Here is a 17,898-nt window from a genome sequence, read left to right as displayed (position 1 = left end):
GCCCTCTTCCAAAGACTGCTTCTAATGTAAGAATGAATTGTTTCTCCTTTTGCTATTCCCAGATGCAATGGCCCAAATTTGGCTGCAGGAAATCAACATCCTTTTTTTTTTTTATCAACATCCTCCTATAAAGCATTCTCAACAAAGCTGCCAGACCTAGTTAAGGAATAGACTGCCACCTTCTGTCTCCCCGTCTACCTACTACCAACTCATTCTTCACTCATTTTTCTATGAAACATCTCTTTCCTTAGTTTTCTCCAATCTTTATTCCAGCCCCTAACCCCACTCAGATTAGGGTACCTGGTGACAAACAATGCCCTCAGGACACTTCAAGTAAGTGAAAGCAGGCCTGACCCTTCCCACGGATGGCTCACCTTTTTCAGGCAAATATGCCCCCAATGGTAGAAGCTAAGATGATCACAAGGATAACACAGCAAATCATGATCATGATCTTCTTCTGCTCATCCAGACAAGGAAAGAAAAAGCACATGAGAAACAACATCACTGTGCACACAGAGTTCCGAAGGAAAGGAGACAAAAGTGGATCAAGACAGGGAAGAGGATATGAAGGAAATGGGAGATGGATCTGGCTTCTAGAACCCAGAATGTGAAGAGAAATGTCACTTCTAGGTGAGAGGTGCAGAATTAGATCAAAAGCAATCTCAGAGGATGTTTAGTAGGTGGTTCTGCCTTCTAGACACCATCATGTCAGAGTTACCCCATTTCCTCCTAGAGGCAGATAGTCTCAATGAATTAACCAAATTCTCTTCAGGGGAGCACCTCAAATCTGAAACTCAAATGCAGTTACACTGCAGTCTGAGAGGTGAACCATTTTCAAAAACTGGAACTTTTGATCCATCTGATCCAGAGACAGTTTAAAAAGATTTTAACCCCTTTCCAAAACCTAAACAAAAACCACCACATGGGGGCACCCAATCCCTAAGTGTTTTGCAGGGAAATAGAGCCAGAACCGTTTCACAATCGATATAAAGTCATTTATTTTTAAATTAGCAATAAAATAATCGAGTTTACATTTAAAAAAAATACAAACTACAAAAAAACCTTCACTTGTATTCCAAAATAGAAGCCGCAGGCCTCAATCTCAGAGCAGAGGCCTGTGATTAGAGCTTGTCTGCCCTTGTGGCTGGAGCCAGTCCAGTGTCCGACATCATAGCCTTGGGCAAGAGGGCATCCCCTGGGCTCTGTCTGAGTGCTGGGCAATGACTGGAGTAAGTAGCCTTGGTGAAGGAGGCCAATGGGCAGTGCCTGGATGAGGGGGCTCACCCTATCCTAGAAAGCCTTAAAGTCAAAGCTGAAATATAAATCAGGCAGACTGCAGAGACCAGCAGGGAATCTAAGGGGCTCAGCACTGGGTCAGCCCAATCACTACAGTTGAAAATCTCCCGGCTGTTCCCTCCTCCATAACAAGAACTGGGGGAGACAAGAACCCGTCAAGCTCATTAACCTGGGAGCAGGAAGAGCTACTCAGCAATCCCTGGTCTCCCCTAACTCAGCCCTGGACACAGGACATCCCAGAGGTCACATGAATGATATCAAATTGCTGTGGGATGTTCTCAGGACAAGCCTGGCCTAGGCAGCAGGTGGGGAGAGGTGTCAAAATTTGTCACAACTGTCCGCTAAGCAGAAAAACTTAATGGGGATCAACTTAGTTCTCACCCCAAAGATCTGTGATTCTCCCAGTGCTCATCCAGAAGACAGCAGGTTTCTCGATGACATGGGGAGATCATATTTCTACCATGATTCATTTGCAAATAAGCAAATGTCTCTTAGCTAATTTTTAGCCTAGCTCAAGGTTATTTTTTTTTGAGGTTATAATATCCTCCACTTCTAGCTTCCTACTTCCTGAGAGACACGTGCATATATACACATACACCTCACACACATGATTATAAAAATACATCTGGAACACATGAAATGAGTGACAATACTCACACCAGCCTGAAACATTTCCAGAGCCTGAGACTCAAGCACCTTGTCCCTGGCCCAATTTTAAGTGCCTGGTTATTTTTGGCCTCAAGGCAATGGCTTCACAAAGCATCACTCTAATGGTGAACAGCCACTTTCCAGGACTCAGACATGGAAACAAATATCCCACACCCTCTGCCGTTACAAATGGTAACCTCAGACGACTGCATCGTCCTGGTGCCTCCTTGAGTAAACATGAGAGAAGACAACATACAGATCGAAACTGGCCACCAAGCTGAACATGCTAAGAGCTTAATTTGAGATTGAATTTCAAACAAGTCACTTCTAAGACCAAAATGACATCTGCCAGTCCCTCATATTTTCAGCATATAGCGACAACAAACTGAGGATTGGGATCCTGCCAGGTAGAAGACTCAGGTTAAGCCTTATTTTTGCCAAATTTGGAAGAATCCTTTTGCTTTGATAAAGACACCCCCCCTTAAAAAAAAAAATACATTGCAATTTCTCAGAGAAGAATACTCCATGAGGTAGAAAATTCAGCACCTTGGGAAGGTCTGAAACAGGCTTTCCAAGGTACAAGGCATAATTTGACACATCAGAGGGAAAAAAGAGAAGCTGGATTGGTTCATACAGTCCGGGAAAGATGGTACTTCAGAGCTGGTGGGGCAGGAGGAGGTTTTGGGGAGAACTCAGGGTTGCATCAGGTAGATAGGATTCCTCCAGGGCTAGACTGTTGTTGGGTCAGGTCCAAGGATGGTGACAGGGAAACAGATCAGGTCCCACTCTCTCTCAGGAAGGCCATTCAACTCCATTCCCATCTGAAGACAAGGGTGGCCACCAGGTTGCAGTGAAGTCGGGTTCTAAGAGAGGCAGGGGAAGGAGGAGCTGATCAGTGCACAGGAGGATGGTGGAGAGCAACACTAAGAATCAGCCACCGACCTAGAAGTGGAGAGGAAAGATCAGAAATAAATGCAAAAAGGAGAACAATGAAAAAGTCAACACTAAACCTGAGAAATCCAATAGGCATACTCAGGACAGGACCTGGAATTAAATATCCCCCTGTACAAGAAACAAAAGGCCTATTATATGAGAGGGAACAACAGAAAGATCTCTGGGCCTTCTAGAATCCTTCACACAGGCTGTCACAGACCCATAGAAGGACTTGTCAGGAGGGGGGCAGGCTCAGTGGTTGAAAAGACCTATTCTCGCTGCGGGGCCCACATCAGCACCTTTCAAATACACATTTCAGCTTTCTGGTACTAGACTCTCCTTCTCCCTTACTCCTCCCCTGCCACCCACTTCTCTTAGAAGGCAGAAAGGCACAGTGAAAAGAATATGGGAAAGTTTGGGGGTCATATTAGGGCTGCTCCACCTTATGAGCTGTGTAGGCTTGGGCGAGTTTCTTTACTTCATTGAGCTGCAAAGATCATCCCCGTCTGAAAATGGGGATAGCGTTATTATCCTAGAGCAGCAGCTGGCACACAACTGGAGCGTATAAATGTAAGCTGTCTTCCTTCCCTCCTGTTCAGAGACCTCTCCCTCAGGTCACATGGAGGGACAGGGGAGTCCAGACTGAAGTAACAATCAGTCCTGACCTTATTAGGCAGTATGGAATACACTGTGGTAAGCAGCTCAGCTACTGCCCAGCAACTTAGCATCTTAGAGATCAGATAAGCCAACTAAAAACAATATATTCATCAGTCTCCTCATTTTAAAAAATGATTAATTTACATTCTGAATTCCTGGACTTAGGAATAGTAAGGGACACTATGAATTTGCAAGACATCTTTCATCCAAAGATATGGAAAAATATCAATTATTATACCTTTTCTTAATTTTAACTTTCCGATGAGACAGTTACAAGTCACAAAAAATCTCAAACTTTACAAGCGAAAACACATCAAGGCCTAGACTCCAATTATCATGAAAAGAAAAATCAATTGGTTGCCTGTAAGAGGTTGATCATCCCATTGCTGCTTATCTCTCAACAAGAAGGTGGATGTCTAGTGCTGCAATAATCTTTCAGATGCTCTAGTCACATGGAGGAGGGGGAGGAAGCAGCACATTGAAGCAAAAATAGAGTGAAGAGGGATCAGCCCAGTGGTGTGGTGCTGAGTCTGTGCACTCCACTTAGGCGGCCCAGGCTTCACAGCTTCAGGTCCCGGGCACAAACCTACATACCAGCCTACACACTGCTCATCAAAGCAGGCTGTGGTGGCATCCCACATAGAAAATAGAGGAAGACCGGCACAGATGTTAGCTCAGGAACAATCTTCCTCACCAAAAAAATAAAATAATAAAGTGAAGGATCAGCTCTGGGTATCAACATTATAGTACGGACCAAGTTTAAAAATATTTATATCTATTACATCTGTAACTTGACTTCTATGCATTTATAATAAAGAGAAAATAGAAATGAGAAAAATATTATATGTTAGCCATACTGTTAGTTATAGAAAAACAATAACAACAAACCTCCGACATTGGTGAAACGTTAAATAACTCAGAGTATATTCACAATCTTGTGTTGAAAATTAGATTCACAAAGATTTCAGTGATGTGAAATGATGCTTTTCGTTTTGTAACTGGGTACAAAACTATAGATAATCTGGTCTGAACTATGTAAAACTACATCTGAGTGTGTGAACATGCCACAAGGTCATCAGCAATAATATTAAAAATTAATTCTGTTCACCTTTTCTGTGTTCTATAGGTCTCTTTTTAAACAACACATACTATATTTTATTGAGAGAAATAATATTTAAGAAGTCACAGAAGTCTTAACGGTCCCAATAACTAGATCATTCTTGTCATGCTACTGCTATGCACACGAAGCCCTGAGACAGTGGTCAGCTCTAATCTTTTTACCAGATTTTAAAGAAATAAATGGCCTAAATTTTAAAGTCACTATCCTCTATGGTTCTCTAGACTTTGCAGACAATGACAAATGGCTACCTTGTTTTACAAAAAGAAGCTGAGACGTAATAAAGAACTCTCCTAGGTCCACTATCAACTGTGTGTTCCAACTTGCCCTGTTACTTAACTTCTCCTTAAGCCTGAGTGTCTGCATCTGTAAAATGTGGATAATAACAGCACCTACCTCAGAGGGGTGTTGTGAGGATTCAGTGATATGTGTAAAAGGTGTTTAGTACATCATCCGGCACAACTCAACACTCAAAAAGGTCAGCTACTTCATCATTCGATATCCACCCAGTCAGCCACAAACAAAACCCTACCGACCTAAGTCCCAATCAAAGCTTCGTTTACATTGAAAAGGAGACAGAAAGCAAAGCCCAACATCCATGAAAGCGGGTAAGAATTCAGAAGACAAAGCCCAGATCCCAACACACAGATTGTACCCAATTGAGCAGCATGCTTGCCGGCTAGGGAGAATGCAAACGAGGTACTCAGCTATGCGAGGAGAGGTGGCGAAACACACTGCAAGGCCAAGAGCAGGGACGGAATCCACAGGACAGAGCAATCCACAAGCAGGAGACCCGACCCAAGTCCTGCAGCCAGAACCTCAGAAGAGAATTCTAAGGAGATGAAAGGATGCGCAGGCTACTGACAGTTTAGAGAGCTCAGTGTGTCCAAGGACAATCGCAAAGGGGAAGAAGTGGAAGTTGAAATCCCAGACTAATTTCTCAGGAGGGAGCCAATCCAGAGTCCCCGAGAACCTTCCATTTACTTACATTTCAGTGCAGCAGCCTCTCAGGCCGCCCTTATTTCAGCCCAACGGACAGTCCAATAACCAACGCTAAAATGCCCAGCAACACAACTACTATCACAATGATAATTATCAATTTCTGGAGAGAGGGACAAGAGAAACAAAAACAAGTCATTATTACAAACAACCAAAAAGCAATCATTCATCCAAAACCCAGCCCCTCTCACCTCTACCTAGAAAGCATCTTATCAATTCAAATAAAAAGCCTACATCTCTACATAAAGACATTCCGTGAGGATATTTTATATTTCTTCAGTTACTTCTTGGCTAGCAAGGCCAGCAGATGGAAATACGGAGCTTGGTCAGCTCACAGTGCAGTCTTGTATATGTGGAGAGAGATAAGAACAACTACCCTGAGGTCTCCAAGCAGCAACAGGCCAAGATATCACGGGATTAATTTTTCCTTTTCAAGAAGGCCCATGAAGACATTGTTGACATAGTCCTAACTTCAAACTTCTGTCCGTCTCTCTCCTAATATACACTCCACCTGTCAGACCCAGTACAGTGACCGGGGATCAGAAAGCATGAGTATGGTCCTGTTGTGAACCAGCCTGGATTCATCCGGTAAAATAACCTCCCAGCTCTCTAAATCCCTGCACAAGCAATAGGGAAAGTTGGAAGAAAAACAAGGAAAGGAAGAACAAAAATATGAAAGCCCAGGAGAAATAGTCAACAGTCCTCAAGCAACAGGGCACCAGAAGGCGGGAAATACGGTGGTGCGGTGGGAAGAGCATGACTGGAATCTAATTGAATCCCACTCCTCTACCTACTAGGTGGCCCAAAGCCAATGACTTAACCTCTGACCCTCAACTGTGTCACCTATAAAGTAGAAATAATAGGTGCTCCATAAGATATGAGATGATGTTTACATAGCAATCAGCACAGTACTGGGTTCAGGGTGGGGAAGAAGCAGCGTGGGGCTTGGCCTACTGGAGTGGAAGACGATGAAGAACAGAGGAGTCAAGCATAATTTCTGAAAAGTTCATGAGTCATGTCCAGGAGAAGATAGGCAGCAACCCCTGGGCAATGCATCCAACCTACAGAACTGCCTTCAAGGGTGGGTTCTTGGGTAGAGAGCCCGTGAGCCAGATCCATGCAAGGCACACCCAGGAAGGAAGGGCAACTCCTCTCTAGGAAAGGCTGACATAGGTGTTTGGATGAGGCCAGGATAGAGAGGGAAGGGATGGGCTCACGGACACAGGTGGGGATGACCAGAGAGAGGAGAAGCAACTAAGGCCAGCTGAGACTAAGGTGCTCACCCTCCGAGCTTCACTCTGATACTTGACGGCCTTTTTGGTATCTGCCACGGCCCGCTCCACGAAGCCCACTGACTGGTCCATGTTGTTCTCAATACGGTCAATCATGGCTCCCTTTCCCCCGGTGCAATTGGTGATGGCAGCAGAAACAGAGACAGGGAGAGGGAAGCGAGAAAGAGCGAGAGACAGCAAGCAAAGTGGACTCTCTTCTCCGAAGGCAGCAGGAGAGTCTCACCTTCCGGGCCTGACCCTTGTATTTCACGGCTCTTTTAGTTTCCTCCCGTGCCTTCTCCACGTGGTCCACCGTGTGCATGACATTCAACTCTATGTTATCTAACATCTCGCCCTGCAAAGAACAGACACTAGTCACACCCAATAAACCTACCCCAGGACAGCCCTAGCTAATGTAGGGAAGGATTCTCTCTCGTATAATCTTCAGTGCCGGGAGGAACATCTAGAAACCTCGACAGGCAGCCTTCCATAGGGCATGCTTTCACATTTCCACGTGACTACCTATGGGTCCCCAGTCCTCGGTGGCAGTCAGTCATTCAAGAAACAGTCATTGAATTACTTCCCTGTGACAGACACTGTACTGGGCACCTGGAGCACATTGTCTACATGCCTGGTAACTATAGATACATATTCTGAAAGATTCCACTACCACCTTTTTTTTTTAACTAAGCATATGAGGAGAGAAACCTCGTGTTCTTAGGGCATTACCAGATGCTGGCCCCTCCCTGCTCATTCAGACCTGAACCAAGTTCATTCTGCCTGAACTGAGTTTGTTCACTACTATAGAAGCGCCTGGCACATAGTAGGGGCTCAGTACCTGAGAGTGGGAACATTTGCTTTCTCTAAGAGATATTCCCAGGCCCCTGAAGTGACAGACATTGGGTTTATCTAAGCTATGTGGTTAAGAGACCATGGTCTCAATAAGATTTCCAACCATTTCCCAGCTTTTACTTCCCGACAGGAAGCTTGGTGACTCCAATTAATTTCTGGGCATCTCAGGATAGGAATTCCCCTCACCCACTTAGACATTCCTCAACCCAACCCATGGCTCTATGGTGGTCTATAAACAGAGTAAACAGAGAAAGGCACTTACCACCACTTGAATCTCAAACCAGTTCCTCGCAAGGCAGTGTGGGGAAAAGAATGGAGAGTGGGGATGGACGGACTTGAGAAACAGTCACAAAGGCCAGAAGGGGGCGGAGGAAAGGCACCTGAGCCCTGAGCAGGGAACTGATGTCAAAACCACATCAAGCCGTGCTCAGGCATCAGGTGGGTTCTGCAGTCCTCTACGAAGGAAGCAGTTTTCAATCCTTTCCAGGTGGCAGAGCGGCTCATGGCAACAGTGGCACAGCACCAGGACACTGTGGCGTGTTTCGCTGTGTCATAAACTAGGAGCCATCTGACTATGTGAAACCAATACTATACGCAGGTGACAGAGACACATCCTTGAGCAAGTGTCGTCGGAGACCAAACAAGCTGCCAGACTCAACACCATGAGTGTTTCAGGTGTTCCTGTGAATATTACTTTGCTATTCCTTGATTCTTTTTCTTGTCTGCTCTTGTTCCTTAGCAAAAAGTGTCAACATTTTTGGAAAAACACATACAGAAGAAAAAACAAAAATGGAAAAAAATAAAAACCTCTGTTAAACCTAACTTTTCACTGTGAACTGGGGAAGAGATCACATGTTTTCAGCGTCACCAGTGAATCAGTTCATATCAGGAGACTTTTAGGCATCATCATTAAGAACCCATATCACTAATTAAAAAAACAGAGAGAGATCCTGAGGCCTGAGGGAACGAGGGACTTGACAGAGCACATCCAAGCCCATATTAACTAGAAATGACTTCCAGGCCAAAGTGCCAGGTAAGAATGACAAGGCTGAGGCTGCCCAAAGTGTCAGATTCAGGAGTACATTCCCTTCCCTGGGATCCTGGAATTCTGTTACTCCATCAGACAAACTCCCAATGATTCTGCCACCCCACCTCACCTGGCTTTTCAGGACTCTCCTCCCTCCCCACATTGGTACCCACTGCTGGTTACCTGATTCTCCACCAGCATGGCGATGTCCATAAACATGTCATGAAGCTCCTTGATGCTGCTCTCCAGCCTCACGATGTCCTTGTGCCGTCCCTCAATCTCACTGAGGGCTTGCTTAGAAATCTGAGAGTCAATGATCTACAACAGGCCACAGGAAGACAGACCATCAGCCACTATCCCCGCCATGGCCTCACAAACACGCCTACAGAGCTCCTCACACCCCCTGCCTCCCCGCAAACGCAGCCCAGCCTTCACTCGCTGACCACGTGGAGCTCCACAGTGGCCTCCCTTCCCCGTGACAGGGGCGTGCATCCCAGCTTGCAAGTCACTCACCCCAGAAGTGAAGATGGCAGGGTTTCCACTCTCCAACATCTCCTCCAGCTCCTCATCTGTGGTCTTTTTGCCAGCTTTATAACACAAGAAGGAGAGCATCAAATATAAGATCAAAGGACACCTTTTCAAAAGTCCCCTGAAAATTAGGAATATGGTAACTTTGCCATGGGTTTTACAAGTAAAGACCATGGACTTTACAACACTCCCCCAATAGCCTCCTGACTCCTCTTTCTTCTGATTTCTCCCCTAATCCAATCCATCCTTAATACTGTCAGCAATTACCTTCCTGAAGCACATTATCTGCCCACATTCCTTCCCAGCTCAGAACATTTACTGGCCCCATTCACTATACCACAGAGTCCAAGGCCCTCAGGACAAGGAGCCAGTTCCTGGGGGAGCCCTCCCTCGATCCTTCTTAACTTCACACTGCTGACTCCCAAATGCACCCTTTTCCCAGGCCCTGGAACAACCTGCCACTCCTGAACACACCTGCTTTTTTTCTGCCTACGTCTTTGCTCATACAGTTCCCCCAATTAAAGCACCCTGCACTCTGCTGGGCCCTGCATTCCATGTGACTAAATTCCTAGAGGGCATGGCTTTATTAATTTCTGTATTCCTCACAGCAATTAGCACTGCACCTTTTATTTCATAAATGTTCTTTGCTGTCAAAAAGGCAGCAAAAAGATGTCATGAGTCCCCAGGAGAGCAACCGTTTAGCAAGTGTCTCCCCTCTAGGTATGAGGAAATGCTGGCTCCCACAGGAACAAAATTCCTGTGTCCCCCTTCAGCCTAAGACGCGGCATCGAGGATGTGCAGGTGCTATGACGCCTTTCCTGGGCTTGGGCACAAAATATGAGGTGGAACCCACAAGCAGGGGTGCTGCTCCCTCTCTTGGGGTCTCACCACTTGGGACGGACAACCACATGGCAGGAAAAAGTGAAGAGGCACAGGCCAAGCTTCTAACCTAACACGTACTGATTTCAAGCTGCCGCTGGATTCGCCCCTTGCTGCGCTCACGGAAGTCCACCTGAGCCTCGTTGTATTTGGTCATCACCTCCACAAACTTCCGGGAGAGGACGGAGTGCTGTGGGAACAGTGTCAGATGCAGTAAGCCCCCAGGAGGGGAGAGAGGAGGAAAGTCCATCACTCTTGTAGAACCCTTCCCCCACCCCCACAGAGCCTAGTCCACGACAGCACTGGACTTGGAACCAAAAGACCAGGTACAAGACTCAGCATTTTGGCTTCCTAACTTTACACCATTGGGAGAATCAGCTGGCCTTTCCAAAGCATGTTTGCAGCATCTGTTTACCTGCCCCGCTGACCTCATATAGTAATTGTGGGGCCAAAGGAGATATCTCTGTGAATGTCAGAGCCCTGCTTTCTGAAGCTGCCAGACTCCCTTCCTACATCCAATACCTGCCAAAGATCCTTGAATTCTTACTCAAACTGAACTTCCCAACTTTTCTTGCTTCTAACCAGATGCACTCACTCAACAGCCCTGGGTGCCTAAGCTCAAATCTTCATAATAAGTTTTATTCCTTGCCCACCTCTCAGCATCAAGCCCAAGTGGTTTCTCCTTTGGAAAATCACCAATATTTATAGTTTTTTCAAACCCACTACTACTATGCAAATTCAGACGAAAATCATTGCAAAAGTCCAACCAGGGACACACCTGTCTCTTGCCTCTTCCTGACTCTGATCCAGCTTTCAAATGGCTACCAGATTATCTTCCTAACAGACTGCAGACTGAACTAAATGCATAAAGACTACTTGGTCAGATCAAATTCCCTAGGCCAGGAGTCAAAGACCTCTGCAATATGGCACTATATTCTCTACCAAAAACTCAACGTTCTTTTTTCTCCAGACAGGCTGTTCTCTTCATGTCTGCCCCTCACCCCCACCACTGCTGTTACACACACACACTCAGACACACGGCTTCTGCCTCCATGCTTCTACCCTCTAAGCCTGTCCATGTTGGCACTCTTGCCCATCCAAGGCCCAGCCTCCTCTGCCTACCCCCAATTCTTCCCAAGACCTTTGAGTGCTGAGAGCACCATGCATTTGATTATGTCTTCTTACACTGCTCTCCTGTTGGGTCTTATGTAACAGTTTCCTTATGCTACTTGAACAGCATGCCAGGTCTTTAAGGACAAGGATCATATCTTTAATGACCGCTGAAGAGCCTAACTCAAAACTGTACAACTAATGACCAACAATCTTTAGAGAGAAGACTTCAATTTCCTCACGTACAAAACAAGAAGACATACTAAATCGTAAGATGTGCTCTGGGGAGCCTTAGGAAGTTCTTCAGGGGCCTCCTCGGAGGAGAGTGTGAGAGAGGAGCCAAAAGGACTGGACTCCAGCCCTATCCCCTGTTTCAACCCGGGCAGCTCCCCTTTACCAATTCTTCGACATGAGTTCCAAATAAGAGTTGTATTTAAAATAAAATAAAACAGAAGTTTGGACTAGATGGTTTAGACCAGGGAAAATCCTACCTGGGATTTCCGAATCCGAAGGTCTGCTGACGACCGGACCTCGTCTTCTTCAATATGCCTCTCCATGCCTGGGGAGAAGAGAAAGGTTATTCTAGCAACGTGTCTGCTGCTCTCTTTCAAGAAACACACTTTTCCATGAGAACCTCCTTGCTCACTCTCACACACCCAGCCCACGGAGATGTAACAATAGGCAGGTACAATCTCAAAAGGTCAGCTCACATCTGAGTCACAGGACTTGCATTCCACACCACTCACTACTAGCAGGTCTTCTCTGAATGTATCTTAGCACAGTTGTTACTAGCATGAGTCTTTGTCACCAAAAGACCTAGGCTCGAATCCTTGCCCTGCCACTTACTAGCTATGTGACTTTGGGAAAGCCACTTAATCTGTCTAATGTTCCTGTTCTCTAATCTGTAAAATGGAATAAACAACAGTGCCTCCCTCACAATACTGATGTGAAGATTAAATGAGAACATACATAGTGTTTGACACAATGGCAGGCACATACTGCTATTATTGGAAGCTCTTACTGATCACCTCCACCTCTAGCCCCATGAAAACAGGCATTGTGATTTGTTTTGGGGGAAGAAATGACAAATCGGGCTGAGCAATGCTCCTTTCAAATCGGGCTGAGCGTGCATTCACCAAATACAACTGGACAGGAATGCAGGCTACAGCCAGGGAACTAAGAAACCTTTTGGGCCCACAGGGGAATTGAACCGCTGACCATGGCTTCACTGAACAATGCTCTAAATTGAGCGGGTGGGGTTGGGGGTAATGGGAGGGTGACATACCAAGAAACATCTGTAGACTGAATAATATATCTGCCATCTATAGATCTCTAACATTATTGTTCATATGTATGTAAGTGCTGGGGAAACAGGACCAGTAAGAGAAAGAGTAGAGGGACTAAGTTAAAGGACCATGTCACACAAAGACTCAGAGGCTGAAAGTGCACTTTACTCCTAACTTCAATTCTGGACTCTTTCAACTACAGTCATGATTCAGGAAAAGGTAGAATTTCTAGGTCATTCCAGGGAAAGTGCCCAAACCACAAGGAAATATGGAACAAATAGGGTCCCTTCCATCAGCATGAGTTTTGGTCCAGAAGAGCTGGACCCTGTGGATGGGAGGTGGAGGGCGGGAGGCTGTCCCCTCTGTTCCCTTCTTACTCTTCAGTTTATTCCGGACGTTGTTGGCCCTTTTCTTGATCTCAGTCGTGAGCTGCTCTAGGTCATCCTTGGTTTCTGGATAAACGAAGGCAGGGGGAATCAATTAGAAGAGACTGGTTGCTTTACGAGCTACGATATCAACAGAGGAGGGGGGAGCCTTCTCAGGTGCCCATGGTCCAGAGTATTATCGATCCCAGTCTGCTCCCCAAACATCTGTCATTAGAATCACACAGAGTTTGTTTTTAAAAGGCATTTCCGGGGGCTGGCCCCGTGGCCGAGTGGTTAAGTTCGTGCGCTCCACTGCAGGCGGCCCAGTGTTTCGTTGGTTCGAATCCTGGGCACGGACATGGCACTGCTCATCAAACCACGCTGAGGCAGCGTCCCACATGCCACAACTGGAAGGACCCACAACAAAGAATATACAACTATGTATCGGGGGGCTTTGGGGAGAAAAAGGAAAAAATAAAATCTTTAAAAAAAAAATAGGCATTTCTGGGGATGGCCCCATGGCTGAGTGGTTAAGTTTGCATGCTCTGCTTCGGCGGCCCAGGGTTTGGATCCTGGGCGTGGACATGGCACCACTCATTAGGCCATGTTGAGGCAGAGTCCCACATGCCACAACTACAATATACAACTATGTACTGGGGGGATTTGGGGAGAAAAAAGCAGGGAAAAAAAAGGCATTTCCCAGGCACCCCATCTCAGACCTATAGAATAAAAACACCCAGGGTTGGAGCCCTACACTCTGCCTTTTTAACAAGCCTTCCCAAGTAATTCTCGAGCACACGCAATTTTGAGAACCTGGCTTTTAGAAGAAATGGTCTGGTTTACCATGAGGGTTTCAGCTCAGAAGGCAGAACAGGGTCTTATGGGACTTCTGAGGAAGAGAGATTTCAACCAAGGCTCATCAACTTAGAATCAAGCAAATATTTATGACATACCTACTGTGTGTACAACGCTGCCCTAAAATGTGAGGAACGAAATAAGTATTAACTACGACCATTCATTCAGAAACCATCCTTTGGCACCTACTACAAGTCTGGAACTGAGCTACAAACTCAGACATCAGAGCAAAGATACAGATCCTGCCTTCAAGCTATTCAGGGTCTAGTGGGGGACAAAGGACACAGTTCTAATATAAGTGCAGAGTAAAGTGTGAGTTCTGGTCGAGGCGGGCATGGGGTGGTTATGAAGAGCCCCGCGCACAACCTGGAGGGATCTGGAAAGGCTTCTAAAGACAGATGATAGTAGGACTGCATCTGGAAGAAGAACTAAGAGGTAACGAGGTAGAAAGGAGACTAAAAGCGGAGTCTTAGGGAGAAGGAACAATACGTAAAAGACATGAGGAGACAACAAGCATTTGGGGAACAGCCAAAGTTGAGTCTGGCTGCAGTGCAGGTGACATGGGGGACGATGGCAGGAGAAAAGAGTGGAGAGGAAGCCAGAATGTGACCAAGACAATTCCCATATGCTCTGCTAAAACATCCCAACTTTAATCTTAAGGTAATAGAAAGCCACTGAAAAATTTAAGGAGTGAAATGACAGTATCAAGCTTATTCCTTGCTTTTAAGCAATCTAAAATATAGCCCTACACCCTACTCTAAAAATGTGAAACAATTAGTGGGGGAAAACGTCTGCTTTGGTGGTGGTAACAAATAGGAGTTTCGGGATGGGAGGGATAGATGTGACTGTGAACCATTTGGAACATCTCATCGGAAAACAAATGGACTTGATGAGGTAGAACTCAGAAAGGGGGCTGAGAAAGCATTTCAGGCAGGGTAAACAGCACAAGCAAAGGTGCAGAGATGTGACAGAGATGAGGTATGTGAGAAGCAGGAAGTCATTGCTAGTCATGGGAGGGAGGAGCTGGAAGTAGAGGAAGGTTTCGTTAAATGGATTAAGTGGGACGTGAAGGGAAGAGCTGACTGGGGCTGGGCAGTGTGAGTCAGATAGGGCAAAGGAGAATGGGGGATGGGAGGACATGTACATTGGTGTAATGTAATGCACACACTCCCATGCTGTCACAGAGGGAGGAAAACAAGGCTGGCTCAGCCCCAGTGCCAGGGATCATTGTTGGGTGACTCAGCTCTGAGTAAACACTCACTTGGCTCAGGAATTGGTGCAGACAGAATGATACTGTAGAGTTTCTTTGCCTCCTCCACATGCTCTGAGATCTTGTCAATGTTGAGCCGAGTTTCCTCAATCTATAATTAGAAAGACAATAGCCTTGTCATCAAAGAGGAAGAATAAATCCACGAGTGAGATAAAAGTTTAGCAGAGCTCCCTGGGGAAAGCTGCCCACCTTCTGGGTTTGTGGAAGAAGATGATGACTGAAAAGTCTTCTGCTTCCCAGTGAGTATCCTTTCCACAGTCAGATGAACTCATCTCAACAGAGCAGTCACTGAAAATCCATACCTACTGCTCCGGGAGAGGAATACATTATTCACCTTGGATGGGAGGATTCAGGCCAGAGCCAAGAAGAGCCAGGTGAACCCATAAAGAATAATCAGAGGGAAGAGTCAACCAACCTTATCAAGCAGATCCTCAGCTCTCCCTACCCCAAAAGAGGGAATAGCAAGAGTGAGGATGGAAGAGAGGGAGAAAGTAAAGAAAGAAAGAAACGAAAAGAAAGAAGTGAAAGGGAGGGAAAAAACCTAGAGACTGAAAAAACACAGAGAGAAGAATGAGAGGAAAAGAAAGTCAGAAACAGAGAGAGAGAGAAACAAAGCAATGTCTGTCTCAGGAGAGAGCCGAGCTCCTCTGGACATACATTCTGGTGAAATGCCTCTTACTAGCTGATTCTCTGACATGTGCAGGACCAGAAGCTTGAGCCACGGACTATTTCTGCATCTTTCTAAGGTTCCTGATTGTACAAGGCATGCATCATAAAATATTTCCAGCAGCACTTCCTTCCCAGGTAGAACACCATCCCAAGACACTGCTGCACGGGCAGTAAGTACAGCCTCAGCTCGCTCTACAAGGGCCCCAGCCACCCAGCACAGGGTGGCTCATGCAGTGGTGGAAGCACATGTGCAGGGAGCGGCATGTGCCAAAAAGACCTCAACACCCACCGTAAACACCGGCCCTGTCTATCTGCTTTACTTCCAGAATGGGTGGCAAGGCAACACTGCAACAATTTACAAACAGAAGTCCTGTAAAATGCCATACAGTAGGATCTTAACATCTGAGAGGAAATGAAAATACAACTCAATATGCAGCTTCCAGCGTCCCTTTCTTCCAGTGAATAATTCACTCGTCTTTAAAAACTTGATCATAGCTCTCCAAATTGCATAGAAAGCAGGAGAAATAAAACTTGAGTTCTCTCACCCTCGAATCGGTATTTTTGCCACTGGAGCAGGGAATGGCTCCCCTCTACAAATATATTGGCTTTGATAAACTGTAGTTTGAGAGTAGAATCACTTGCTTAATGATGTAGAATAAAATTTCAACGTAATAGTATCATTAGAGTATAAATACAAATAGAAGTACAAGCTACCCAAACACTTGTGAAGCATTTTAACAGCTGGTAACAATCCATAGTACTGTTTCGCATCAGTACCATTATTCACATGAGGAAACTAAAGGTTAAAGAGGTCAGAGGTCACATAGTTGGTGGTAGGGACAGCACTCAAAGCTCTCCAGACTCCAACTGGGACGCTTTTTCCATTGGATCTAAGACAATTTTTCAGCTTCTCCATACTGTTTCAGTTTTGGCAGACTCCCAAGCCTACCCAACTATAAAAAGGGCCTATGTTCTCACCTGTGAATGCTGGCAGCCTCTAGAGGTGTAACCACCTCAGAATCAGGCCCTTGGGTGACCCAGAGGTTGCTACCTTCCCCTTTCCTTCCCTTTTAGCTTTCACATCAAACACTGGCTCCTCTTACAACTCATGAAATGTCACTGCATCACATCATGTTTCCACATCCGTCACATGACCGTCTTGCCAAAGCAATTACACTGTATAAAACAGGACTGAGAAAACCAGCTTTCTAGAATAAAACGTACATACCATCTTAAAATGAGTTCAACATATTTTAACACACCATAAAGGCCTTGGATTTTGCATGTTCGATGGACTGGATCTCTTGGAAAATACATTCTGGAATATTACTTCATGAACTGAAGAGCATCCTGACTCAAGTTTCATCAATGGTAGAAAAAAACACAATAGGAAGCTGCTAGGATGAGAGTGCTGGCCTGAAGCTCAGAGTCACTCCAGACATCTGAATGGAGACTGGATGGTAGACGGCTCACCTGTCCCTGTGGACAGGAGAACTAGGCCCTGGGTACTCCACCCTCAACCTGCCTGCAGGAGTCCCCAGGCCCAGGGAGCGTGTGCCTCCACTCCTACCTCCACTCATCCTCCACCCATCGTAGCTGCTCTCTTTTGTAGGTCCTCATCAACCTCTCCATTTGGGGGCACTTCAGGGACTTTAGTCAGTTCCAAATAATCACAGAACCCCTTTAGGACTTCAGGATGGGCAACTGGCCAATCACAGAGCTTTCTTTTTTTGAACTTTGTGTCTCTGTTTTTTCTTGGAAGTGTTGGATTTCCTCAAAGGTGACTTTCTGGGTATTCCATGGTGGCAGCTACATACAATTAACTTCCTTTTGTGCATTTGCCAGATAACCAAAGACTCATGGGTGGGGTGGGGGACCTTGCAGGAAATCTACAAGTGCTGAATCTAAAAGCCCAAGGGCTATTTGTATGTTTGTTTGGGGCTGTTTTAAGTATACTGACATTATCCTGCACAATAATATATTGAAGAACCAAGAAACAATGCCCTTCACAGCACTTCTGTGAGGTCACCATCACTACCTCCCTTTTATGCGGGAGAACCCTGTGGTCAAAGAGGTAGAGGAACTCACTGGAGGCCATACTGCGGAAAGAGGCAAAACCGAGGTTTGAACCCAGGC

The 17,898-nt window shown here is 45.7% G+C and overlaps 1 protein-coding gene across 4 annotated transcripts in view; it reads right to left on the bottom strand.

The window, feature by feature from the left end:
- Nucleotides 1–1,814: 1,814 nt before the first annotated feature.
- Nucleotides 1,815–17,898, bottom strand: part of STX3 (syntaxin 3) — a 39,265-nt gene continuing 23,181 nt past the window's right edge. Inside the window, exons 3-11 of one of the 4 annotated variants that reach the window (XM_014861814.3) lie at nucleotides 15,085–15,184; nucleotides 12,981–13,055; nucleotides 11,809–11,876; nucleotides 10,289–10,397; nucleotides 9,314–9,387; nucleotides 8,984–9,118; nucleotides 7,166–7,276; nucleotides 5,640–5,753; nucleotides 1,815–2,807 (exon numbers count right to left, since the gene is read on the bottom strand). In XM_014861814.3, the coding sequence (XP_014717300.1) occupies nucleotides 5,670–5,753; nucleotides 7,166–7,276; nucleotides 8,984–9,118; nucleotides 9,314–9,387; nucleotides 10,289–10,397; nucleotides 11,809–11,876; nucleotides 12,981–13,055; nucleotides 15,085–15,184 (756 nt within the window). In that variant the 3' untranslated portion in view covers nucleotides 1,815–2,807; nucleotides 5,640–5,669. Of the gene's footprint in view, nucleotides 2,887–5,639; nucleotides 5,754–7,165; nucleotides 7,277–8,983; nucleotides 9,119–9,313; nucleotides 9,388–10,288; nucleotides 10,398–11,808; nucleotides 11,877–12,980; nucleotides 13,056–15,084; nucleotides 15,185–17,898 lie in introns of all 4 variants that reach the window. The other 3 variants (XM_014861813.3, XM_044749881.2, XM_014861812.3) reach the window with 3 other exon arrangements.

This window comes from Equus asinus, chromosome 17 (assembly GCF_041296235.1).
Source record: "Equus asinus isolate D_3611 breed Donkey chromosome 17, EquAss-T2T_v2, whole genome shotgun sequence".
Taxonomy (NCBI): domain Eukaryota; kingdom Metazoa; phylum Chordata; class Mammalia; order Perissodactyla; family Equidae; genus Equus; species Equus asinus.
Note: the sequence above shows the minus strand (reverse complement) of the source record. Positions and strands in the feature narration are given on the sequence as shown.